This window comes from Chamaea fasciata, unplaced genomic scaffold (genome assembly GCF_029207755.1).
Source record: "Chamaea fasciata isolate MVZ Bird 193981 ecotype frontalis unplaced genomic scaffold, bChaFas1.0.hap1 SCAF_8, whole genome shotgun sequence".
NCBI classification, from domain to species: Eukaryota; Metazoa; Chordata; class Aves; order Passeriformes; family Sylviidae; genus Chamaea; species Chamaea fasciata.
In genome coordinates, this window is record NW_027094093.1 from 12,996,292 (window position 1) to 13,021,283 (window position 24,992).

General features: G+C 44.4%; 1 protein-coding gene and 1 long non-coding RNA gene across 3 annotated transcripts in view; both read right to left on the reverse strand.

Annotated features, from left to right (window-relative positions):
• Positions 1 to 14,846, reverse strand: part of CCNYL1 (cyclin Y like 1) — a 33,204-nt gene extending 18,358 nt beyond the window's left edge. The window contains exons 1-3 of the mRNA XM_066189714.1: positions 14,578 to 14,846; positions 2,423 to 2,497; positions 165 to 199 (exon numbers count right to left, since the gene is read on the reverse strand). Coding sequence (XP_066045811.1) covers positions 165 to 199; positions 2,423 to 2,497; positions 14,578 to 14,824 — 357 coding nt within the window. The 5' untranslated portion in view covers positions 14,825 to 14,846. The remainder of the gene's footprint in view (positions 1 to 164; positions 200 to 2,422; positions 2,498 to 14,577) is intronic.
• Positions 14,847 to 17,782: 2,936 nt separating this feature from the next.
• On the reverse strand, positions 17,783 to 24,922 carry LOC136293230 (uncharacterized). 2 transcript variants are annotated; one of them, XR_010722113.1, is made up of 4 exons: positions 24,612 to 24,922; positions 22,637 to 22,729; positions 22,160 to 22,315; positions 17,783 to 19,444 (listed from the first exon to the last, which is right to left on the reverse strand). It is a non-coding gene; the product is annotated as an uncharacterized lncRNA (long non-coding RNA). The 2 variants fall into 2 exon arrangements; XR_010722112.1 differs by having other exon boundaries at positions 22,602 to 22,729.
• Positions 24,923 to 24,992: the final 70 nt, after the last annotated feature.

Here is a 24,992-nt window from a genome sequence, read left to right on the forward strand (position 1 = left end):
CCTGTTTATTGCTTAGAGACAGGCAAAGATAATTCAGTTTCACCTTTCTAAGGAGGATTTGGAACATGTGTAAGACAATATACCTAGAACTACTACAGTTGTTTCCTTAAATTTGTCTTTGGCCCAACACCTAATATTATTTACATAGAATCCAGTTTACTTACATGGTTTATATGGTTACTCTTCCTCTTCTCTCGCACTAGAAAGAGGGAAAAAAATGTGAACTGAAAGGTTTCCAAATTTACATTCAATGAAGTCATTCTATTAACCTAGTTTTCTAAAGTATGGAAGTGTTAAAAGTTTCAAATTTTACTTTAGGTGTCTGGAAAAGTAGTTTGAGGAAAAAAAAAAAACAAGTTTTATCAAGCTAGTAAGATACATACTCCTGTCTACCCACATGCACATTCATGAACAATCACTTTCCAAAGGGGAAAGACGTCTCAGCTTTGAAAAGATGCTGTGTATCATGAAAAACAGGATGATTTCAGATAGTTCAAACAGACAATGTCCAATATCCAACAGCAAACAGAAGCAAAACCAGCACACCCTGAGCCTGCCAAAGGCACACAAGGAGGAATGGAGGTGCCCAGCACCATTTATGTGTCCTCTCTCCTCTTACTAGAACAGCAGAAGGTAAAAGAGTATTTCACTATACAGAGGATGCTGGCACAAGCTGTGCAGCTATTTATCACATAACTGCAACCATGTCATTTGATCATTTTAAACTGCATTAGTCTTTCAAAAGAGGCTTCAAGGTTAAACTTCCAGCTGTGACAGCAGCAATACAGCAGCATCAGGGAGAGCTGAGAGCTGCACACACGCACAAATTATACAAATGTGACCAGCATGGACAGGCACCTCTCCACAGTTCTAACCTCAGATCAGTACCACTCTTTAGCAGGACAGATTCTCTTACATATTTAGAAAAACTGACACTTGGAAAAGAGTATCCACATTTTTTTAGTCTTTTTGCATAAATCTGAACTCATAATCCTGATAACGTCTCACTGAGAGAGAACTTATGGATATTAATTCTACTAATTCTATGGAAGGTCAACTAAAGAAGAACTAGGGAAATTAGAAAATAAATTATTCTGCCTGACTTCTCCATAAAAATCAATTAATTTAATACAAACTTCAGAGAACAGTTTAATAGTTACTATCTCACCTAGAGGAGCCTTTTTCTACATGAACACAAGTCTACACAATTCAATACATTTCATCTGAAGAAAACCAAATGACGTTTAAAAGCAACGCTACCCCCAACAAGCCCGTTCACACGGTTTGAACATTATCTACAGCGAGGCTGGAAGGCTGCACAGTGACAGTGTTCATGAACTCTGTCAGCATGTGAGCTGCACCTTCAGCACTGCTCAACTCAGAGGTGTCTGAAATGAGCAGGTCAGACCCTCTGGCTGTTTGAAGACTGACCCTAGAGGCCCCAGAAAAAAAGGGCTTTACATTTCCTTGGTATCATCTCTTCTGGAGAGCCAGGCTAGTGCTTGTTCCCACTGCTCACACACTATCTGAGCACTGCAAAGTTGATACAACTGACAATTCTACCACTTGCCACAAGACTGAATAGCAGGACAGCAACTGACAAACCTGTCAAAATAATTCTTTTCTGTGGCAAAGCTGTGCCAAGTTAAGACACACTGCAGCTTTCCATCAACACATCCAACCTCAAGTGCATCACTTTCTTAGCAAAACAGTGCTTCTAACAAGAACCAACTATAAAAGAAACAAAAGCATTTAAAAAATATTATCCTAAAGTTTTTTTTAGTTGCAACTTCAAAATGTCCTGTTGTCAGAATTTGCTTTTACTTGTGCATTATAGAAATGCCTCCAGTTTTTAACAGCTTTTTGGAATGCACAAGCTAGCAATTGTTTCAAATTTTCATTATTATGTAAATACAGGATCTGCAAAGAAATTGAAAATCCCAATACATCTAATATTATTAAAGCCAGGATTGGAGAATATTTACCCTCTGAAACTATTCTAACAGTTTAAAACAACATATTCAAAAGCAACTGATATAGACTAATGTTTTAGGCTTATTATTTATTACAGAAAACTTGAGATTTTTAACTACAAAGTTTTTTACTTTTAAACAATTTTTCAAACAGTCCTTGGTCATTAAAAACCCACCATTGCTTGAAACTTGAATTACACTAATGAAGAGAGCCTTGCCCCTTCAGACTACTAGGATCTGCACTCTGAAATCTGATACTGAAGCATTTTAAAGATCAGGTGATTTTAAGTGTTAAGTAAAATTGTCTACAAACACATTTCTGTGTAAAAACATAAATTACTAATCTGTACACTTTGAAAGAATTGAAGCACTGTTCTTGAGCTGTTATTTTTGGTTATTTTTCCAATTTTTTCCTGTTTTTTGTTAAATTGGAAAAAGCCTTAGCTTACCATCTGTTTGTGACTTGCTCAGGAAAATTGTGCTTGCTCTGGGATGATCAGATGGATTAGATTCCAAGGCCAAATCTGAAATAGGAAGGACAAAAAAAAAGGAGATACCTTTAACAAAAGATGATAACTGCAACAATTCCCACCCAGCCTCAAAGTGCTCAAGCACAGCCATGGAAACAAGATCAAACCCACATGGAATGGGCTGTCTCTCTGAAACAAAACCGTACTTTTGCCAAGATGAATAAAAATTTAACATTTTTCCCTCTGAGAAAAACAGGGAGATCTCAAAAAACCCCATTTATCTTCAGAAGTCAATCAGTGCCCCTGCATGTTAGGGTTGCTGGGTGTGGGGCATGTGCTCAGTAGTGTGCAGAAAGCTAGAACTTTATAAAGATAATAATTTAAAAAAAACCAACAAAACAACAACCCAAAACAACAGAAAATTATCACTGCTGATATCTCCCTCTGTGGTCTTTTCCCTCTATGCATTATGTACCAAATACAACAGGAAACAATCTCTGTGGTATTACAGAAGAACCTAATAAGTAACATTTACAGTGCTGATAAATATCAAAACATGGAGCTTACACTACTCAGTTCTTTTGGAATTTCAAATAAAACCATGTAAACCTAAAATAGTGTTATTGAAGAACAAAATGACTGCTTTAATCCTTTGCCACAACAGAGCAGTGATGGCATTAGAAGAGGATATATTGCTCCCTTAGATTAAGATGGAAGTGATCATGGAAGTTTGTTGATGAAACTGTGACCATCATGATGAAATTCTGAGCTGCCTTGGCTTTGACAGAAGAAACAGCTGTTCCAAGGAAGTCATGCTACAGACATACTGACTTTTGTGAACACATGAACAGAATAATCTAGCCCTGTGATCCTCTAAGTCCTGGAAAGAGCAATTTTGCATCCATTTACAGGTGTCATTCTTATGCCATGCCAGCCATACAAGCACACACACTCATGCATGAGCACTTGCACTTTTAAGTGTTCAAGGTGGGACACCAACACAGCTGCCACACCCCTAAAAAGCAAAGCCATCTAAGAATTGCCATCAACTTTTAATAAAAAAAAAAACCACCCACGTAATTTTTTATGCACCCAACCAACAGAACTCTGCCAAACCACAAACTGCCTGGGTGCTGAACTGTGTGAATGCTTGTGCTGCTGCACCTCCCCACAACACAGCCATGGCCCCCATGCGTCAGCAAGGGAACGTAATTGCAAAAGTACAGAGTCCCCCAAACTTCTCATTCCAGATTTCCACTGGTGCACAACACTGCTGTCCAGACCTCCGTGTTTTCCAAGGACCGGGCTTTACAACACTGCTGATCTTAGTTCAACTGTGTTGCTCTGGCACTGGTCCAGGAAGTGGACCCCTGCAATTCTGAATCTCTGCTGTTTAAGTAGTGTAGTCAACATCTGCTCAGGAAGACCAAGACTGTTCAAAAGGGAATTCCCCCCTCCTCTCAAAAAGGATGTTCTGATACACAGTTCATTCTCTGAAAAACTAAAAAATCCAGCATGCAATAGCATGCCATACTGCCACATTTTAAGTACCATTTGTAACATCTTAACAAAACAGTATAACTTGTTTAAAACTTGTTCACAAGTCTGGCAAGTTTCTAACACTGATTTAACAAAAACACTTTAAAGAGACGGTATACAGCTTCTAATGGTAGCAGGGCATTAACAAACAAACCCAACACAAACAGTGATTCAGAAGTGGAAGTATTTTGCCAGACTACAACTGAAGTATCATCAACAGGCCAAGCAAAACTGAAATATGCAGACTTAAAATACAGATTATTATCAGCAAGTTATGATGCAAACAGAGCAAACAATTCAGAACTTATTTATTTAAAGTTCAGCAGCAACTTTTAAAATAACTGGGTAAGTCAGGTTAGAGCGGATCTCAGAGGTCTCCAGTTCAACTTCTTGCTGAAAACAGAATCAGCTTTTGGTAGAACATGAGGCTGCTCAAGACTTGGCCAAGCTGAGCCTTGAAAACTTCCAGTGAGGGTCCATGGAGCCTAGATCACATTTCCCTTTACAGGAATTAATGCTTACGGGGCTATGACACTCACTGTGGAATGGTAGGGAAGAGTCTGTAGGACTGTACAAGTCTTGGGCCACATTTAGGGAAAGGCAGCAAAGAAAACTGGGGAGGAAAAAGCAAAGAAAAACTGAAGGAAAAGGGCTACTGAAGTCAGTAACTCCTAATACAGGACTCCATGTTTCTCCTCGCTGAACTTCATCGGGTTGGTGTTGGCTCAGTGCTGTCCAGGTCCCCCTGAATAAGCAGCCTGACTGTTGGCTGTCATCTGCAATTTGGGCATTCTCCATCACCTCCTCCAGGTCATTGATAAATATTAAACAGGGCAGATTTTATTTTTTTTTTCCTCATGGAAGAGACAGTACAGGATAACACCCGTCCTCCCTCACCTCCTTAAAAAAATACACTACTATCTTGGTTTCCCTATGGTTTTGATTTACTTTGAAACCATGTGACTTGTTAATGCTCACTTCTTACATTGTTTCTTCCTCTTCTTGTGCTCTGCCAGTCCCTATATCCATGCCTCTTCCAAGTTAGAAATCAGATCTAGGACTAAAAGCACAATGAATATAACCAACTTTCATCGCAGACAAGAAGTGTCTACAATGTCTTCTTGTCACTCCAGGCAGGAAGATCCACAGCATTGCTGCGTGCATTGAGTGACACAAAATTGACAAGGCCACATGGGTCAACGCCCTGAACCAAGCAGACCTACACATTTAAGGAGAGGAACAGAACTGAAAGGATCATAGACTTCACTGGCTCCAGTTCCATGATGGCTCTGCCAGGCACAAGGAGCTTTCTGCTGGATGATGCCGCGTTATCAGCACCCACAGCACATTAAACCCACAACACAAATTATACAACCAGAGTTAAGATACTAATGAAGTCCAAGACATATCACACGTCTCCCGGTATGAAATCCCACCAGAAATTATCAAGATCAAGCTGGGTGAAAAGTAGCTGGGTTTGTTATTCCAGGATAACATGATGTGAGCAGAGACAGTGTACCTGTTTTGGTCTAGCAAGAGACTGCAAAGAAAGATGCATTTAACAGACCACCTTCCTGTAGCTTTCCCCTTATAAGCTGCCAGAGAATTTTAACTATCCTGTCTGTGCCATTTTCCCTGGACAATGCTTTTTTCTAAGCAATGGAAAAAGTAGTCACGTGATTTGCTTGTCCTAAACTACCAGTGTTGCTCACAAAATACCAAAAAGCAACAGCAATACAGCTGATGAAGGAAACATAAGGCAAGAAGCAGATAAGGGCATGAGCAGAGGTAAAATGTAATGGGAAACAGCAAAAGAAAAGGCAGAGGAAGAGATAAATCTGTCTGCAAACAATTTGACTCACAACCAAGCATAACTCTTAATACTTCATCCTGGTAGCACTTATGAGTCCAAAGCCAAGATACCCATGAAGGTAAGGGTAAGTTTTGAGTAGGAGCTGCATCAGAAGTTGTATGACAGAAAACTCAAGCTTCACAGAAAGCTAACAGAAAAAGAAAGCATGTATGCCAAAGGATAAATGGGAATAATAGGAATTAAAACATGCAGAAACAAGAATGAGAGAAATGAGAGGAACAACAACGTGATAAAAAAAGCAAGAAAACAGCTCCAGAACGTTTTTGTTTTAGAGGCTATTAACTCAATAGAAATCAAAACACTTCCTATCAGACCCTCACACTTAGTGATGAAGAGGTGAGAAGGGAAGATTCCCACCAGAAATTAGGTCATTGAGAACAGGACAATAATGCTGCTACACAAGGGCCCTTCACCTGTCTGAGAACCTTCCCCCTTATTTCTCTGCATCTCTCAGAGCCATTTACTCACATGTACTACCAAGCTTGTCAGATCAATCCTGCCTCCAAGTGGAGCAGAGAAGTCTGAACTTGCTTCCCTCTGCCACCGTTCCCCCTTTGAGGAATCCCTCGCAGCTGGTTGGCACTTCAGACAATCTCAGCCACCTCTGCTGCTGCTGTGCACACACGGTCCCCCCACAGGGCAGATCACATCAATTCTGAAAGCAATCCCCTGCCCTAGCTCAAGGTCTCACATCCTTTCCACAACACAAAATCCACAAGACTTGACTTTTATCCATGCCATGTAAGAATGTGTGTAGGTTTTAGGAATTTATAATGCTAGCTACTTATCTATGGTTTACACACCTCCAGGGGTGACTTCTAATTATTACAAAAACATTTTACACGTTGAGTCGTGCTACATGTATTATCCTGTGAATAAAGCTGACAGCCAAAGATGTCACTAAGTAGCAGTCCTTTGATAATTTCATTACTTCAGAACAATAAACTATTGCATTTCCTTTAACAGTTTTAGCCCCATCCTTTGCTTTATTAGACAGCAGTAACATTTTGATACAGCGCATATTTAGAGCATTAAATGATACAATAATCTCTTTGCTGTAAATTGCATTTTGTCACTTGCTCAATGATTTACTAGCTGTGACTAATGCTCGAGCTTCCCTTATATTTCATTACCTTATGCTGTAAAGATGCAAGCCACTTAACACTCCCAGAAAAGATGTAAAAATTATAACAAATTAGATGAGCAAGTCTGCCAATCCATTTCAGAGAGTCTGTTATTCCTAACAATAATTTAATATAAAATTATTTCTCCTTCAAATTACGTTACTCTAATTCTTTGCCCAAAACGTTTCAGGAATGTTACAACTCTGATTTCTAAATTTAATTTGCTTTGTTTATTTGTCCCAGCCACTCCAAATGCACCAGAGAGCCCAGGACGCGTAGGCTGCTTTCCATTTGCAACTCTCATTGTTGAAAGATTGTTAAAAGATTATTTCTAAATATTGTGAATTTACACAATAGACACAGAAGGATGTTTTAAAGCTATTTAAAAGGTGTCAGTTAATCTTTATGGCACTACTACAGAAACAGTAATATCATTACCAATACCCAGCACATATCTAAGTACACACTCATGTTTTGGAAGGATGCAGAAATTACTTCAATATACAACAAGCTCTCATAATTAGAAAGGAATTATTTGCTTTTTACACCACACTCCAGAGTTGGGCTGGAGAAACTGACACAGTAAACATTTCAATTTTTCTACTAAAATCAGAAGAATTTAGAATGCAAAAGTGCAGAATATGTATTAAATACTGGAGCCTACCTAAGGTTTAAGTAATATATTGATTTCTGTGTCTTAAAAAAAATCAATACCATATTAATATGTGGGGTTTTTTTCATTTCTCAAAGTGCAGGAGGATCCACACCACTCTCTAAAGCCTCCACAGGACATTGCGCATAATCCTATTGCACCCTGTTCATAGCCCCTGCTGGGGAAACACTGCCAAGAGATGTGTTCCACACACCACAACACCCATCCTTTCTGGGACCAAACAGAGCCCAGGAGGCTTCCACACATTTCCTGATGTACCTGCCAGGGTTATAAGCATTTCTACAGCTTTTAACCAAGGCAGAGTATCAGGAGTGCCTCCAATTCCATAGCAAAAGCAGGACAAGTTAAAACAGTGGTAAACAAGATGCCCCTAAGATTCTATCTTTGAACTAGAAGGAAAACAGTAGCTCACAAGCTGGATTGTAGAAGTAACTAACATTTTGTTAGGGATGTGTTCCTGTACTGCATTTAATTTAGGATCATTTAAAGGACAAAGAGAAAGAATTAGTTCTATGCTGTCACTTTTTAGTCCCCACACTGACCTTCACACATAACGCAATTCACTATCACCAGAGGCTAAAGTCAAAGTCCACAACTCCAATTTTCTAACTCATAAGCTAAAACAAAACAACAAACAAACACAAACAAACACCAAACCAAATCAAAAATTTTGGAACACATTTAGGAGCACCCAAATTTTAGAATCTTACATCCATGCTGACCACAGCAAACGTGAGGAAAGCCTTCCCATAACAACTCCTCACATGTTCTCTGCCTTACTTCCAAGCCATGGTTCAGAAAGCAAAACAGGTGAGTACCAGAAATTCCAGTCTCAGGTAGTGTCTGCAGGTGACCAAAGCCAAGACACACTGCAGTGTTTGCTGGTGTCACATGCCACCTGATGGACTGGCACATGGTACGTTTTTCACCTCTCCCAATTGCTCACATTTGCAAACTTCAAATGAAGCCTGGATCTTACCTGCAGTTTGTTCTGTAAAAAAAACCCCAAACTATCCATGTAACAAAACATGTCCAAGAGCTTTGCAGAAAACCTTTTTTTAGTCTTTGAAATATACTGGCATTCAGCAGCTTATTATCTGAACCTGATGGACACATTTCATAACAAGGCAGTGTTAGTTTTTACACTGGAAAAAAATCAACAGTGTTTGATTACTGCAATGATTCAAGACCTTTACAGAACTCCAAACAGAAGCAAAGCTGTGCTATATAGACACACACAGCTCATCACACATTGAGGAATGCTACCTGACTGACAGGGGGACTTTTGTGTAAGCTGTTAAGATAATCCTGATACTCACATCACCTGCAAGGAGGATCTTCAGTTTTATTCATCTGGATTTACCACACATTTTAATAAACAGCACCAAGTTTTGTGGGGTTTTTTTTTAGGTCAGTACCATCCTCACTTATCTCTTGATATCAAAACATTCAGCGTTTTCTTCTGAAAACATTATTTTTCTAGTGAGTGAAATAAAAGTGCACATTCAAACTCTAGAGGTAAGGCAGAAAAAACAGATAGGTTTAAAAATCTCAACGTAAGACTTGCTGGCAAGGAACTACAGATGCAAGGTCTGGGTTCTTAATGTCCGGTAGAATTTCTCTCCTGCCTCCCGCAGAAACTCCTTCCTTCTCCCTGTATGTGGAAGAAACTTTGTTAGAAATGCTAATTTAATGTGCAATATGAATCTGGGAGGAGTACGGTTTTGTGTTTTGTTGGCTGTGCAAGAGTTCATTCCCCTGTTAGTCAGCTTTTTGGTATGACCTCACCACAATGATCACACTTGAGAGAACACATACTTCTAGCCACAGAACTTCTGTTGTTCTACAACATCTACCCTGCAGGTAGGAGGGAAAACAGGAAATCTCCTAAAGAAAGCCAGCAGAGGATAAGGATGCTGGAGGTAAGTCACACAGAACCAGTTTAAAAAAAAAAAAAAAGTAAAGATTAAAATTAATTCAGTTTCCTTAGTTCTGTAAGTTTCATCAAACCCCTCTGATTATATATTTCCTTTCAATACCTGTTATGCTGAAAGCCTGAAGAAACGCACCAGAAACACAAATCAGTCTCCCTTCACGTGAGCTGGATGTATGTATGTTCCATACCAACTCCTCTTAAAAACCTAAGGTTTTTACTTGCTGCAAAAGTCTCCAAGACTTACTGAATAGAAAAAATGATAGAGGATTCTTTAGTTGCCAGCAGCATCCAAGCATAAGAACAGAAATCCAAGTACTGTACTACAGCGATGAATTATTTTATTTCCAATCCCCAAATCTGTAGATCAGTTTCATCACTGTTTCTGGATGACTTTGTGATTCAGTCATTTCCACTACAGGTACTTCACAGATTGTTTCTAGAGGTCACGCCACCAAACTTCTTAAGACAATAACATAGAAGGTGTTTCAGGCTTACAGAAAGTCCAGTACTTCATATTTGTCAAGATCACAGACTATCTGCAACTGCTACTAATACCTTTGTAATGAATGTCTGGTCAGTTTGTGGAAAGGGATATTGACAGTTATGGGGAATCAAGAGTGAGTCTTAAGTTAGGTGAAAAACTCGGTGACTACAAGGAAAAAAGGAGAGGGAACACTAAGAAAAAGCACCAGAGCATCATTTGGTTTTTAGCTCTGGCTTCAGGTTTGTCCAGATATACAGTGGTATTTGTCAACCTATGCTGTTACAGATTTTCAAATAGAGAGGCACAAAAGTCAACACAAGACGGTTAAGCCTTCCCTGTGATGAAAACTGCCGGCATCAAAAAGCTGATTCTTTGCACCAAAGAGTTTTAACTTAACTAACATTTTAACTAGGATTTAAAAAAACCCCAACAACAAAAAAACCCCGAACTAAAAAAAAACAGGAAAAAACCTACACCCACATGCCTGAAATAAGCTGAAATTATGTAAGAGAAACAAATGAACAGTATTTAGACCTTCTGCAAGGAGGTTTATAGACAAGCTGTTATAGACAACCAGATCACAGACAATCAATATATCCAAGTATCTGTTCATCTTCAACACTGTTTAATAACTGCAGCATGCAGGCAAACTGAAGCTTTCAAGAGTTACTCTAGGCACTAGCCAAGTAAACTTCACTTACTACATCCCTATTAACTCTCCTCTTCAAAGTCCCCTTCCATTTGCTTTTCCATCTAACCTATCTGTGATGGTCACATCCTACTCAGCTCCTCTCCTGATGCCATTTGTTGTTCCCTCTTATCCCTGACTGTCTTTTCCCTTGTCATTCTCCATCCCCCAGTTTTACTCAGGTGAGGGTACCAGGTCACTTTGTCCCACCACTTCAGCAGGATAAAACTCTTCCCCTTGGCTCGAGGAAATCAGGCAAACCTCTGCTCAATCTCAGTGACCAGCAGCAGGGCAGGGAGATGTTTTCAAGTACAAGTGAGAAACATCTGCCAAGCAAGGTCTCGTTCTAGATTTACCCAAGCATCAAAGAGTTTTTGAAGAAGTAGATCTATGTTTAAACACAAGGATCTAGCAAGAAAGTGTCAGCCAGCCGTAAGTTCTTCCCCCAAATAACCAGAAAAAAAGGTCTCAGGAAAAAAAAAAGGAAGCCCAAAACAATGATTAGCAGGCCCTCATGTTGGGGAAGAAAACCCAAACAACCAAACACCAAACCAATCACCACAGCCCAAATGGCACACTAAGATCAAAGAGCTACCATTACTAAAACTAGATAGGAAAGCCTTTTTGGTCAATTCAAATTGTGTTGAACTGTTGATTTAAGGAACACTTAATGCTCAGCTGAAAAGTCAACTAGCTGCTTTAGATTCATGGCAGACTTTGATATTTACTATTAGCAGTAGCGTGAACCTATTTGGAAGAAACTTCTGTTTTCAAAGTTACTTAATCCAGCTTGGCTGAGCATATCAAATCACAAATACAGGCTTATTTTTCGTTGGGAGAAAGTGCACACCAAACAGGTTATGGCTCAGGATCGTGAGAGCCATAAAATACAAGGTCATGCTTTAAATTCTCTTAGGAGAGGATCTGACAAACCTTTCCTGTTTGAATTAACTTTTCTTGAAACATTAAACTTTCAGTTTTACTTCCATTCCACCTACCACTGCTTTTTTTGTCATACATAAATACCACATCATAATCTGCCCATTTTAAGAAAGTGAGAACGTTCTTGTTTCATTCTGATCTGATACAGACAATCTAAGCAGTGCTGACTGGAAAGTAGTGCCTGTTAAGGCGAGCACTAGAGAAGCTATAGAATAATCCTCACTTAAGAGCACAGACCTGCGAGGAACACATTCCACTTGCTATGAAAGAGCAACACAAAGCTATGAAACAACACAAACCAAAAAGTCCAAAGCTCAGCTGGTAACTTCTGCATTCCTGATACAACTAAAACATTCAATTTTAGCAAAACGAGTGCAAAAGTACTTAAGACAGATTTTAGAACAACAAACAATGTAGAGATAGAAATTTAAGGAATGAAGCATCTCCATCCCATTTGGATGCTAGCTTTCTTATATATTTAGCTGTTTTCTTAGAAACTCCTAGAACTGAGCAGCATGGAACAAAAATAGCCAAAATGATCCTGGACTTTTTTCCTTGCAGCTTTCTCCTTTCTCCCTGCCAAAGGATTCAAGAAAAGGGCAGTCAGTAGGTTCTCAGCCTCCCGTTATAGACTAAGTATGCATCTTAGCTAGCCTATGATACTACACAATAATCAATTACAGAAATACATTTTATCCCCCAAATGAAACTAATACTTTCTAGCAGTCAACAGCACAGAAACATGCAGGCTATTTGCATGGCCTGGACATGCCAACAGCTTTTACATCCTAGAGTTTAAGAGGAATAAGCATTGCTATCTGGTCTATTACAGATTTATTATTTCTTAGAAGGTATTAAATTAAATATCTGTCTCACTTCTAACTTCTTCATAAAGCCTGTATCATAACACTTGATTTCAGACTTCAAAAATACTGCTTTACATTTTGAAGTTAAATGCTTCAATTCTATCCAGGGAGTGCTTTGTAATATTCAAAAATCAACCCAAGAAGTTTTACTTTGAAAACTGACTATCCAGAATTTTATTTTAATAAAGGTACCAAACTTTGACACTTTCTGCACTGCTAAAGGGTTATATCAATCAGAAAACTTCAAATATCATCTCTCACTTGCATCAGATCAACTTCGAAGAGCAACAGTGATCCACATAGCACTGTAAAAGTGATCTTTAAAATCATCTTAAACATATACTACTTATGCAGCTCTAATTTTAGGATTATCTCCTCCTCAAGACTAAAGTTTCCATAGCCACAAAAGTAAAATTTGTGATAGACAGTTACTGTCTTATTCTTGGGCTATACACTCTTATCCAGGCTTGCAAATTCAAAAAAATTAAATACTTCTCTACTTCAAGGCCAGTCCTGAAATGTGAATGAATTCACAATTAAATCTGTTACTTAGCACAGCTGACATGATCACACACTAATGATTCAAACAAATACAACCCTTATTCCTGAGGAGATTTGTTCAGCTTAGGCATTTTTGCTTGGCTTATTAGAATCTTTAGGGAGTTTAGCTCCTCCTCCCCTAATGAGTTGAGAGAGTTCTGTAATAATCTTCCTGCAAAAATAAAGGTTTATTTCTCCTAGGCAGCAAACACAATTTCTACTACTGCACAGCTGTCTCAGAGGAGATCCAAGGGGCTGACTGTTCCATCTCATTTCTGGAACAGCTGCACCATATGGTGCTGTGCAGAACACTGCAAGTTTAATAACTCCATTTCTGAAGGTCTCCTCGCACTCTTCTGCAGCGAGTCTGACAGCAAAAAGAATTTTCTTAAGTTCAAGAAGAGTACGGATTAGTGATTATCGTTATTGTATGCACCATACATGAAAGATGTCAGGCAGGCTATCCTTTTCCAAGTGAATAAATTTGGCATAGGTGTGGTTATGACTGCAAAGAGGAATAGCAAGATGTCTGTTAATTAAACTAAGTTTTGAATATCATGAGGTGCTAGACTGCGCCGTGCGGCTGCAGCGGCACCACGTGAGCGCCCGGCCAGACAGGAGCACCCCGAACCTGTTACATGTCTCGGGAATTCCCGCAGCACAGCCCTGCAGCTCTCCCGAGCCAGGAGGAGATGCCTTACAGAGCGAGTCTGCGAGGTACCAGTGCTCCGGGTTTAACTGCAAGGAATCTGAGCAGCACACACGTACTTTCCCATGAGTCCAAGGAAAGCAAATTGGGAACACCGAGAGCTACGCGACGAGGAACGCCGGTGTCATGAGTACACAGTTACAACCCTGCACAGCCAGAGTATAAATTACCCATGTCCAGCCACGGTGATGTCATATGCACACGATCTTTGTAATTCTTAATTCTCTTATTCCCCACACACCCTCTTCCTTCCTCCCGTTCAACAGAGACTGGAAATGCCGCAGCTTTTGCGATCTGCCCGAACACTGCGACCGAGTCACGACTCCATAGCTGAGGAGAAAAGAGCAGCCAGACTTCTCCACCTCAGCCAGGAGCACCGGGGGCTCTGCCACGTTCTCTTCTTGTTCCCCGACCCCCTCTCCGGGACCCGGGCAGGGCCCGGCGCTGCCGGGCAGGGGAGGCGCTCCTGGCCCGGGCGGGGACTTGCCGAGCGGCCGCCGGCTTGTCCCGCGGGCGGAGATCCCGGCCCGAACCCGGACCCGCCGGGGCCGTGCCGGCGCCGTGACAGCCACGGGGAACTTTGCCTGGGGCGCGGCGCGGGCCGAGCCCCGCGGGGCCGGCGGGACCGCGCTGCCCCCGCCGCCGGACAAAGGGGCCGCGCCTCGGGCCGCCAGTGCCCCCGGGTGCCCACCCGGGCGGAGCGGGGCGCCGAGGGGACAGGGATGAGGTGCCCGGCGCTCCCCGCCCGCCCGCCGCTCACCATCCGGGAACTCCCGGTCGCTGATGTGCTGGAGGTGGGGGCCGCCGCCGCCGCCGGGATCTGAGTCCCCTGACTCGGCCTCCGCCGACCCCGAGCCGCCGCCGCCGCCGCCCGCTGCCGCCGCCGCCGCCTGGTACGCGTCCGCCCAGCGATCGGGCCCCGGCGCTGCCCCGCCGCCGCCGCCGCGGGCCCGGCTGAGCTTGGGGCTGGCGTCCGGGGATACGCAGCAGGTGACGGTGTTGCCCATGGAGCTCGGAGCTCCCCCGCCGGGCCCCGGCTGCGCGGCTCCGGGCTGGGCCGGGGGAGGGGAGGCGGGCGCAGGGCGGGTCGGAGCGCGGGGCGGGCTCAACGCCGCCGCCCCCGCCCCGGCCGCGCGCGGCCCCGCCCGCCCCCACGGCCGCGCGACCGCCCCACCGCCTCCTGCGCGCGGCGAGCGCGGCCCTCGCGCGAGCGGCCACCGGGGGGAGCCGGGGCCCCGCCCCGCCACCGCCCAATCGCCTCCCGCCGTGGCGCCGCGTGACGGCCGCTCCGCCAATGGGCGCGGCGCTCATCGCGCGGCCGCCGCCGCGCCCTCCCCTGGCCCGCGTCCCCTGCCTCCCCCTCGCCTTCTCCACGCGCACGCGCGCACGCACCGCCGGCCGCGAGGCCTCAGACGCGCCCCCCCCCCCCCCCCGTGGTCACGCCCCCTCGCGCCGCGCGCTCGGCGCCGCCCCCGGGGGGCTCGCGCTGGTCTTGCGCGCACGTGCTGCGGGCGCGGCGGGAGCGGCCGTGAGGGAATGCGGGACGGCCGGGGGACAGCGGCGGCCACCGCACCGCGCAGGAGGCACAGCGCCAGCGCTGCCCCGCCGCCAGCCCCAGCGCCGCTCCTGCGAGTCGGAGCAGCTCGTGGCCAGCTTCCCCTCTCCCTTTAAAAGGCTGAAGGGCTCCCGCCCCGGGGGCAGCAGAACCTCAGCAGTGCCGCGTCCCGCTGCTCGCTCAGTTCGCTGCTGTGCGCGGTACCTGCCGGCACTCCGGGAAAGGGACACTGCGCCATGCCGCCGGCATCCCCAGGGACCACTGACAGTCCGCAGCAGCTGCGTATTTGTTTGCTGAGTTTCAGCTACCTGAGAACTCCTCAGAGGACTGGAATGTTCAAATACACTCCAGGGAAGATGGATTAGAGGGCGAGATACCCACAGCAATCAGAGGCCCTGATAAACACAAACACGCGTTGTTCTGCAATGAAACAACCCACTATCGCTACAAAAATTTAACTCTGGCCCCTGATAAGAAGAATGGCTCTGCAGAAGACTTAGGAACACACGAAAGTATTACAAAACTGCTATCGTGCTGGCAGTTATTCCAAAGATAAGTAGGCTCAGGGTTTTACTCCATTTTGTAGGAAAAATCCTAATGTTGGCTCTCCCATGTGATGACAAACATCGAGTTTTTGGGTAAACCACGTGTAGTTTCTTTGAAGAGGGGAAGTCATAGATGCTGTGTTTCCAGAATTTCTACAGCTTAATCCCAGGCACAATAAAGGGACAAACCAACTGATTTATAGTCTTATATGAGGATTATTCCCTCAGACTGATGAATGATACCTTTTCACTTACCAGCAATTTCTAAACTGTGTTAGCTAATCCTGCCTACATGCTACTGACAGTTTGCAAAGCCTTGTTACTCCAGAAGAATCTGACCTTGCTGTGGATTACCCGAGGGCCTTGGGGAAGATTTGCTTTCAGCACTTCTTGAACCACTTCGGGCCAACTGAAGTCCCTCTGCAGCCTCTGCACTCTGCTTGGAAAGCTGTAGGCCAGCCAGTCCTGCTCCCAGTTCTAGGAAGGGCCAGGGGTTAACCATTGGGTGGAACAGGAGACTGAGTTGAGCCAGGGAGGGAAAAAGGGGCTTCATGCGAAACAGCCATGCAGAGATTGGTGTTTTCTTCCCTCTGGCATTGCACCCACTGATTTTTTGTGAGAATGGTGGTGAAAGAGAAGAAGCCAGAGGCTTGGCATGGCTTACTGAAGTAATTAATTCTCGAGCAAGAGTAAGAGTTGGCTTGCATCTGCACTATTTAATATAAAACTGGCATCATTTACTCTTGCAGGAGAAAAGCAATACCTTCCCTCACTCTTTGCACCTGGCTGACTATTTTCAGAAGCTGGAGCAGCTGAGCAAGCTGCACTCCTGCTGCACTTCTGGGCTCCTTCCAGTGGCTGCACGCCGATGGAGGTGAGCTCCTCCACGCAGAGCAGTGGTAGGAGCCACAGGCAAATCTGGACACCTCAGTCAGACAGCAGCCATGCCGTGTCCGTGTCTAAAGCAAAGCCCGTCTGCTCCTTGCAGCCATGCCAGCGTGTGCTGTGGGGCTGCCTGGCTTCGGCAAAGGGAGGTGCAGCTGCAGCTGCAGCAAGTGCCTCGGGGAATCCCAGCAGCAAGCTGGGACCTCTACCAGCTCTCAGCTTTGGAGCAGCCACAAGGGAATCCTTTGCCAAAGCTGCGGTTTTGGGCAGTGAAAAATCCTTGTTCAAGGGTGAGGAAGTGAGCAAGAGTGGCTCACCAGGCAGCTGAGCACCAGGATCCAGCCATCGGGGCCAACAGCCAAAACCCCATGTACTTGTGCCGATAGGTGAAAAATGCTGGGAACTTGGAGTGGCTGGAGTATGTGACATGCCTCAATGCAATTTGGGTGTGAAGGTTTTGGTTCCTCTGCCTGAAGTTTCCCATGGGTTTCATATTTGATCTCAGTGTGTAATTCTGCAAAGGGGGAAGAGATGAAGGCTGCTCTTCCCCTGCACTAGTGCTGTTGTAGAGTATTGGGATTAATACAAACATGCAGAGGGAGGAAAGAAATCAGTAATCAGTTTCCCTGTGAGGACTTATTCATGTAGGTCTTAAGCAAGAGGAAGCTGACTTTAATCCCTGGAAGTCACAGAAACAGCAAACTGTCCCACCTCCTTGTCATTCCAGGAGAAGTTAAGCTTCCGCTTCCACATACCTCAGTACACCAGTAAAGAGTAATTTTCCATATCTGTGCATGTTTTCCTTTAGCTGCAGTGATGAGGAATATTCATTTCCTGCTCCACTTTGGCAAAATAACTCTTAAAATCTTAATTCAGATCTGATTTATCAGGACAATATGACAAAACCTGTTGCTGTGTGTATTTTCTGCAGAACCAGGCGATCCTGTTAATAGGTGGAGTCTGAGCAACACCCTGCAGAAATGAAACACATTATCTTTTATTTATGCAGCTTAACATTCTATTGACTTACTGCTATAGCAGTACACTGAACACCCTCTATCATGATTTATTACTGATCCTGGTCCTCTTCCTATTTTCTGTCTCGTCTTTCTGCTGTTCTGCTTGATTTACCCTAGTGAATCATCAGACAGTTTCCATTATAAAAAAAATCAATTACTTTGATGTACAATGGGCAGCACGTACCTAGTTCCACATTTTGCATAAGCAGGCATTTTGGATGGCGGATTGTGGCAATAATGAATGCCTGTGCTGAAAATAGCTTACTACGGACTGTTGGGATCCAACCTCTTTTCCTCCTGCTCCAGAAAGAGAGGTGTGTGCCATGGCACTCTCAATTACCACCCCAATGGTCTCTGAGGAGGGCACCCAGTGGGCAGCAACCCTCCTGTGCTTTAATTTTCACAAAAGGGAAACCAAAGTAACTTTCAAAAATGTGGGAAACAAATCCAAATTTAAGCCTTCTCAGGAAGTTGCTGCAAACTTCGGGAGAACTCCACACAGCCTTTAAGGAAGGCCAGACGGCATCTTGAAACAAACCCTAAATCAGATTGTGATGGCAGCCAAAGGAGTAGTGACCTCTGCTCCTAATATGCAGGGATTAGAAAGACCCGTGGGTTATTCTGAATATACAAAGGACCAGACTTGCTCCTCATGTTAGTCCAATGAGGTCAGAGGAGCAACACCCTGCCAACTACTCCAAGTGAGGTGCACACCCTGCCAACCACTAAATGCAGCTTCTGAGCCATAAACTTAACTATATGTATAATCATTTGCAGGATGCATAATAAATGAAGATTACCAGGCTTGACAGGACTAATATTAGTGCTACCAGCTGTGTTTTGGCTTGTGGGCTTACAGGGGGAGGTAATTCTGTCTCTTTACTTGGCCCATTTGCTGAGTACATGTGAGCTGCTGTCTGCTTGTGTTCAAAGGAACTCCACTTCTCAGACAAGTCTTTACGTTTCCTGTGATGGTTCCTTGTAGGCAGAGTTGTGCAGGTTTTTGACTCCCTCTCTGAAATCTCAGCACTTGCATTCACCACCACACAATCCTGTCATTCTTTGCCTCATGATGCAAAACCAGGCTTCCCTTCATTTGCAAGCAGCAGTATCCCTAAGAGGAGATGTCCGAAACCAACGTTACCAGCTTCTTTATGAGTAATAACTCTTGAAAAATTCCCAACTCCAAGCATATGTTCTTGTCCACACCAGCTGCAACAAGAAGATGAGAGTCTTGTAAAAGGCTTGAAATGAAACTGCAGGATTTCCTGTAAGCCATCCAGCTTCACAGTCACCATCAGTCCCAGAAATGGAGAATGGCTCGTTGCACACACTTGGTTGTGCTTCACAGGGCCAAGAATCTTAAATCGAGTAAACTCTGATGTTATCTTCACCCTGACTTGGTACTGCACATGCCTTTCCAAGGTCATGCACCTCCTTGCCTGTCTGCAGGGTGATGACACCAACTCTGGGATGTGTTTTGTTCAATTTCTCCCTTCTTAGAAAGTGTCACAGCTGGGGGAGGAGTGCTTTCTGATCTTACTTGGATACCTTGGAGAAGAGCCAGGGCTTTGTCTTTTCCTGGAAATGTAGCTGCAGGAAGAATGAATCACCAGGTTGAACCTGTATAACCAACCGAAAACAAAAGCTCAGACTTCTGTGTCTCACTTGGAAATAATTGGGGGAAAAATAGGCATCCTGTTTTGAAAACCACTACCAGCTGACAGGACAAAAATGTTGCACGTGTGATCTCTTTTGAAGCTGACAAATAACCTAAGACTACAGCCATTTAAGGGAAAAATCCCTGAGCAAAACAGCAGTTAGGGAAATAGAATATTCCAATGTTTGGGGAAGAAAAGTAACCAGGGAGGTTATTCAGAACACCCAACGTGGATTTTTAGTAGCCCTAAAGTTTCAGACACTATTAAGTCTCCTGTACTACCTTGGTTAGCAGTGAATACAAGCCGACCAGGGCTGGGGAGCCTGTGTTTGATAGCATAAGGACAGACTGCAGTGCTGCTGTTATTGATTAAATCCCTCCGTTTGCCTTTGCTGCAATCTAAGATGTCATTACAGGCAATGCAGAAGCTGCTTGGCTGGCATGCGAGCATCTGGATTGCTGCAGGGATACCAACAGCACAGGCATGTGGGAGTAAACCTTTATCTTAGCTTCTCTTCTGCTCCTACCTTCATTTTGTCTTCAGGTAAAATAAAACCAGCTTGACAATTACTAAAGACTAAGTTAGAGTTAATGGAGGCTTAGTACATGAGAAGAAAATTTGAGATGTGCTGGAGCCAAGACAGAGGCCTGCAAAGCTCTACTTTGGGCTGGCAGAACCACCACTTCCATTTGTCAAGTCTTAGAAATAGCTGTTACTGCCAGTCAGGGATACAGATTTCTTATGTGGAAAAGGAAAATGCTTTCCAGTATTTTACCACAAACATTAACATGAATAGTGAGTTTATTCAGAGAAGTCTAACTGTGCAAGTCTAAGTCGTGCAGCAAGTTTATTTAGGGTAACTTCTGCAGTTCTAATTCCAACTCTGGGCCACCAAAGCCTGGACAGTGGTGCTAAGGGGCCCTCCCTGTTAGTACTTGAAATTGCTTAGATTTTTCCATCTTCTCTGGCATCTGATGGATAGTCCTTCTAAGGACTCAAGAAGAGAAGCACTGACAATATCATTAGAAATAACATTAAATCCCCCACATTTTTCATATGCTTGGATTCTTCCTTCTTTTAAAAGAGTAACATGTCTGCACTGAGGGAAATGCCTTTGCATCTGTATGAATGCTACAGCTGTTGTCTGCCTGTCCATATAATTGTTTTAAAATGGTTTTAAATTTAGTTGTTGTTAACTAGTTTTAAATTAATACAGCGCATTACTTGCACTGTAATTTCCTCTTCAATGGCAAAACATTGAACATATAGAGCATATAATAAATTTCTCCACCTAATGTTAAGCCTCTAGATCCATACTCAGACTCCACAAAAGGAAGGTTTTTGTAGCATTTCCCCTGCCCCATGTCTGTTCCACTTCCCCACCACAGCCCTGTGCTCCCAGGAGTGCTGCTGGAGCAGCCTTTCCCTGGGTGTACCCACACCTGCTCACGTGTCACTCTTGCTCCCTGGGTTATGGACTCTCTCCTCACAAGACCCAACACTGGCATCTCATGGCCTGGAAGTTCAGCAGCTGGAGATGTGGGTAAGGCTGTAGGTCTGTGGACATCTGAAAGTGGAGGGAGGTATCCAGCAAGTGCAGCTGGAACTCCAGTGGTTGGTTGTGAAAAACAGTTTACTCAATTTGCTTTTTGTTCCTTGACTAAAACGTAGGAACAATGTCATCTTTCAGACCTGCAAGGCCTTTGAGAGCTCACTCACATAATTCTACTATAAGCTAAGTGATCTTTCTGTAACAAGACACCTTAATAAATGTGGTGATTATATGTGGCAGTTTATCAAGATGCAAGGCATGAATGTAATATTACTGATGGGAACAATTCCTCTTCAGAGGTTCCAGAAACTTCCTGTGTTTCAGCTCAAGCACTTATGAAATTATACATCTTCATGTTTTTGATCATTACTTCCACTGTTTAATGTAACTCTGTGTGTAAAGGAAATGAAATGCTAGATTGGATTGTACATTTATTTCAATATTTCACTTTTTGTAAATTTATTTCAATATTTCACTTTTTTTTGCAAAGATCTTGCAGAAACAGCAAGTTCTAAGTCTACTGATAAACCACCAGTTTCTACAGAAATGTAAGTTTTTATTTTTAATTCACCCCATCAGTTTCAAAGATGATCCAAATCACTTCAAGCTGTCTTGATTCTGCAACTGCAAGCTGTCATCAACCAAATTAATCTCTGCTTTATTCCCTTTGTATTTAACAGCAAGTCATTCACTACCCCATCCATTTTATTGGTGTGGAGAATCTGGAAGATTCTTCTACTGGTGAAGATGAAAATGCAGAACTTGTTAAATCATTTCAGTGCTAGTCATTTGAATGGCCACTTACAGTGATACATAGGGAGAAAGACTGCTTTCTTCTCTGGGTTTTCCTCCAAGCTTTGTGTTAGCTCTTGTTCATTTGGTTGATGAAAGCTCTTAGCAAAACAGATATTTGTCCAACCTTTACTTCCAAGACAATTTTCATATTTCAGTGGAATGACAACCAGAAGTAGCTGCTGTTTATTTCGGGAGGAAAGGATTAAACCAGAAGTTTCCATACAAATGTAGAACAGAACCATTTGGAATAAGGCGTTGCTGTCAGAGGGTTATCAACAACACAGGTTTCTAGATAGAGTTTTAAAAAAATCAGATTGTTTCTATTTATACCTGCCTTTGCCTTGGTAACCAGAGACTGTGTGAGGGATGCAGTATTTTCCCGTCATGGATCTCTCCAAAACCCATGCGCAGACGTGCAGTGCACCCAGTGTCTGCAGAGCCTTCATAAGAACTGTCACATTCATTTCTAAGAGAGGATTTTACATACTAAGCAGCAAAGAGAAGATTGCAGAAAGAGAGTTATATTAGTATGGATTCAAAATAATTTGTACTCATTTCTATCTTATCTACTTTGTTCTTTGATCTTTTAAGTACTTCAAGGACCATTATGCTTAAACACTTTTTCTTAATTACCCCGAGCAGCTTACCCAAATCCGAGGTGGTGGGATTTGCTCATAATTGCCTACATTATGCCTGCTTTATCAAGCAGTTGAATGAGGTAAGAATGGACTTGAATTGGTGTTTCTTCATACTTTAAATCATTCTTGCTTACCTTAAAATCAGCTGTTTCCCACTTTGCAAGATTACCTGCAGCTTAGGTGTCCTTACAGCCCTCTGCAGTGCTCAAGAGCCAAACCAGGCTACATTCTCACCACTTCACTGCTGTGCTGAGCTTTAGCCCTGCTGGGAGAAAAGCATTTCAGCTCTGGGCATCAGTTTTAGCCATAATTCTGTGTTGCTGTGTTTTCCTTATCCTTCTACTGTCAGGAAAGGTAGAAGAAACTGAGTGTGTCTCTCTGCCACTGTAATACCCAGGTACTCCATTTCCTTAGAAAATGGATGTGGAAGGGTGAAGAGAAGGTAAATATAGGCTCTGAATGAATATGGGCCCTACTAAACTAGTGGACTTGCTTCTCTCTTAATAGCTTCACTATCCAGTTATGATCTGGAAAGTAATTTCTGACCTTCTGTCTAAGGCTCATGGAAGTCAGTGCCAGAGTAACTTTATCAGGGAAGAAATGGAAATATTTCTGGGAAGCAGGGCAGGATTGGTAGAGATCCTGCTGTGCTCCAGAGATATTCAGGGATATCTGACTAACAAAATCACATTATTGGGATAAAAGCACTCACTGCATTATCATCTTTGAGAACAATACATTTTCACATGCAGCCTTTTTTTTAGCCTAGTTGCTATTCAGACAGACACTTGGTCTTATGAAATACCACAGGGGAAGAAAACTCATCTGGGGACAGAAAGGAGGCAGTTGGGAGCACTAGAGCCCTGCCACATTCCTCCATATTCTGGTTAGAGATCTCAGGGCTGGCATGGGGCAGGAGGTGGAGGTGAAAGCTCTGTCCCATTTGGGAGTTTCCCTCTATTTGCCTGCTGGTGTCGTTTAGGCAGAGTGTAGATGACTCAAAAAGTCATTCAAACAGAGTTCTCATTTCAAATATAACGACTCTCATTGCTTTTCCCACACAGCCTATATAAATAATTAAAAAAATAATTGAAACAACAGCACAAGCAATTTCAAACTCTCAAAAGCAGGAATAGTGGAAAGGGACCAGCACTTTGGGACATAAAACCACAGAAAACTGAATCATCCCACTTGTTCTGGCATGTTTATAGGGAGGAGTCGGAGTTGTCATAAGACAAGTCTGGACTGGTTTGGGGCAAGTCAAATTTTGGGTTCCATTCTCCTACAGTAGCAGAACCCTAAAAACAAGCTTTCCTTTCTGCTACCCCTGTGCAACCTGTAATGATCCTCCACAGCGGTTTTCATGAATCCTGAGCCACTCTGTTGAAAATGACAGCTTTTAGATGTAACCACATCTGCCAGACGGATTTGCTGGTCCCTGTGGGAAAGAGAGGGGATGTTTTCTGGAGCTGCTAACGGTCCCCAACTTCGAGGGGCTGGCCTATCCCCATTGGTGGTGTCACCAGGAGCTGTCAGGGCACAGAGCCACTAGGGATGGGGCAGAGAAGATGTGTCCCCTGCCCCTGCTGCCCCAGGCTCCTCTCAGGGGCTGAGGAGTGCAGCTGCGGGCACTGCGCCTTTCTGCGGGGCACCTGCAGCACTGCCTGCGGGCAACCAGAGTATGAGTGCCGCCAGAAGACTTCCCCGGCTCTCCCATGGCCTCTAGCAGTCTTTGGAGCTAGTTCAACTAACACAGGAGAGGAGCACTGTGTTGTTTTGCCAAACAAGAGATTAAATGGAGCCAAAGGTGAAGAGAGGCCCATGCACAAACAGCGCCGGGCAGCGTTTCTGCCACACCGCCAGCCGAGAGCAGCCTTGGCTGTGCTGCCTTGGTCAGCGCTCCACTGAGATGCAGAACACCGGTGTTTCTGCGACTGAGGGAGCGCTTCCAGGCTGTGATGATACTTGCAGAGAAAATGCTCTCCGTGCCAGCAATGGAGGACGAGGCTTGCCGGGCTGCACAAATGCCTTTCCCGGGCAGTGACTTCAAACCCCCCGAAGCAAAAGCCAGAGGCTGACACCATAGGGAGGCTGCGGGGACAGCTGACAGTGTCCCACGGGGATCGGGACCTTTCCCCCCGTACCTTTCGGCGTGGCAGTGGCTGCGAGCAGGCGAGGAGCCCCTCCGGGCCCGGCCTCCCGCAGGAGGTACCGCGGCGCTTGTCCCCTCGGGCCGCCCCGGGGCCCTTTCCGCGCCGGCGGCCCCGGCACGGCCTCCCTGCCGCCCGAGGGGCAGCAGCGCTCCGGGACCTTCCGGAGCGGCGCAGCCCAGCCCCGCGTACCCGGGAGGTGACCGCCCCGGCTCGGCAGCCGAGCTCCGCCGTTCCCGCTCGGGCGCTGCGGAGAGGCCGCGCCCGCCCCTGGCTGAGGCGCCGGGGGCCGGGGCTGCGGCGCGGGCGGAGCGGGCGGGCCGGGCACCGGCGAGGGGCCGGGCCTGTCCCCGCGGCGGCTCCGGGCCTGCCACT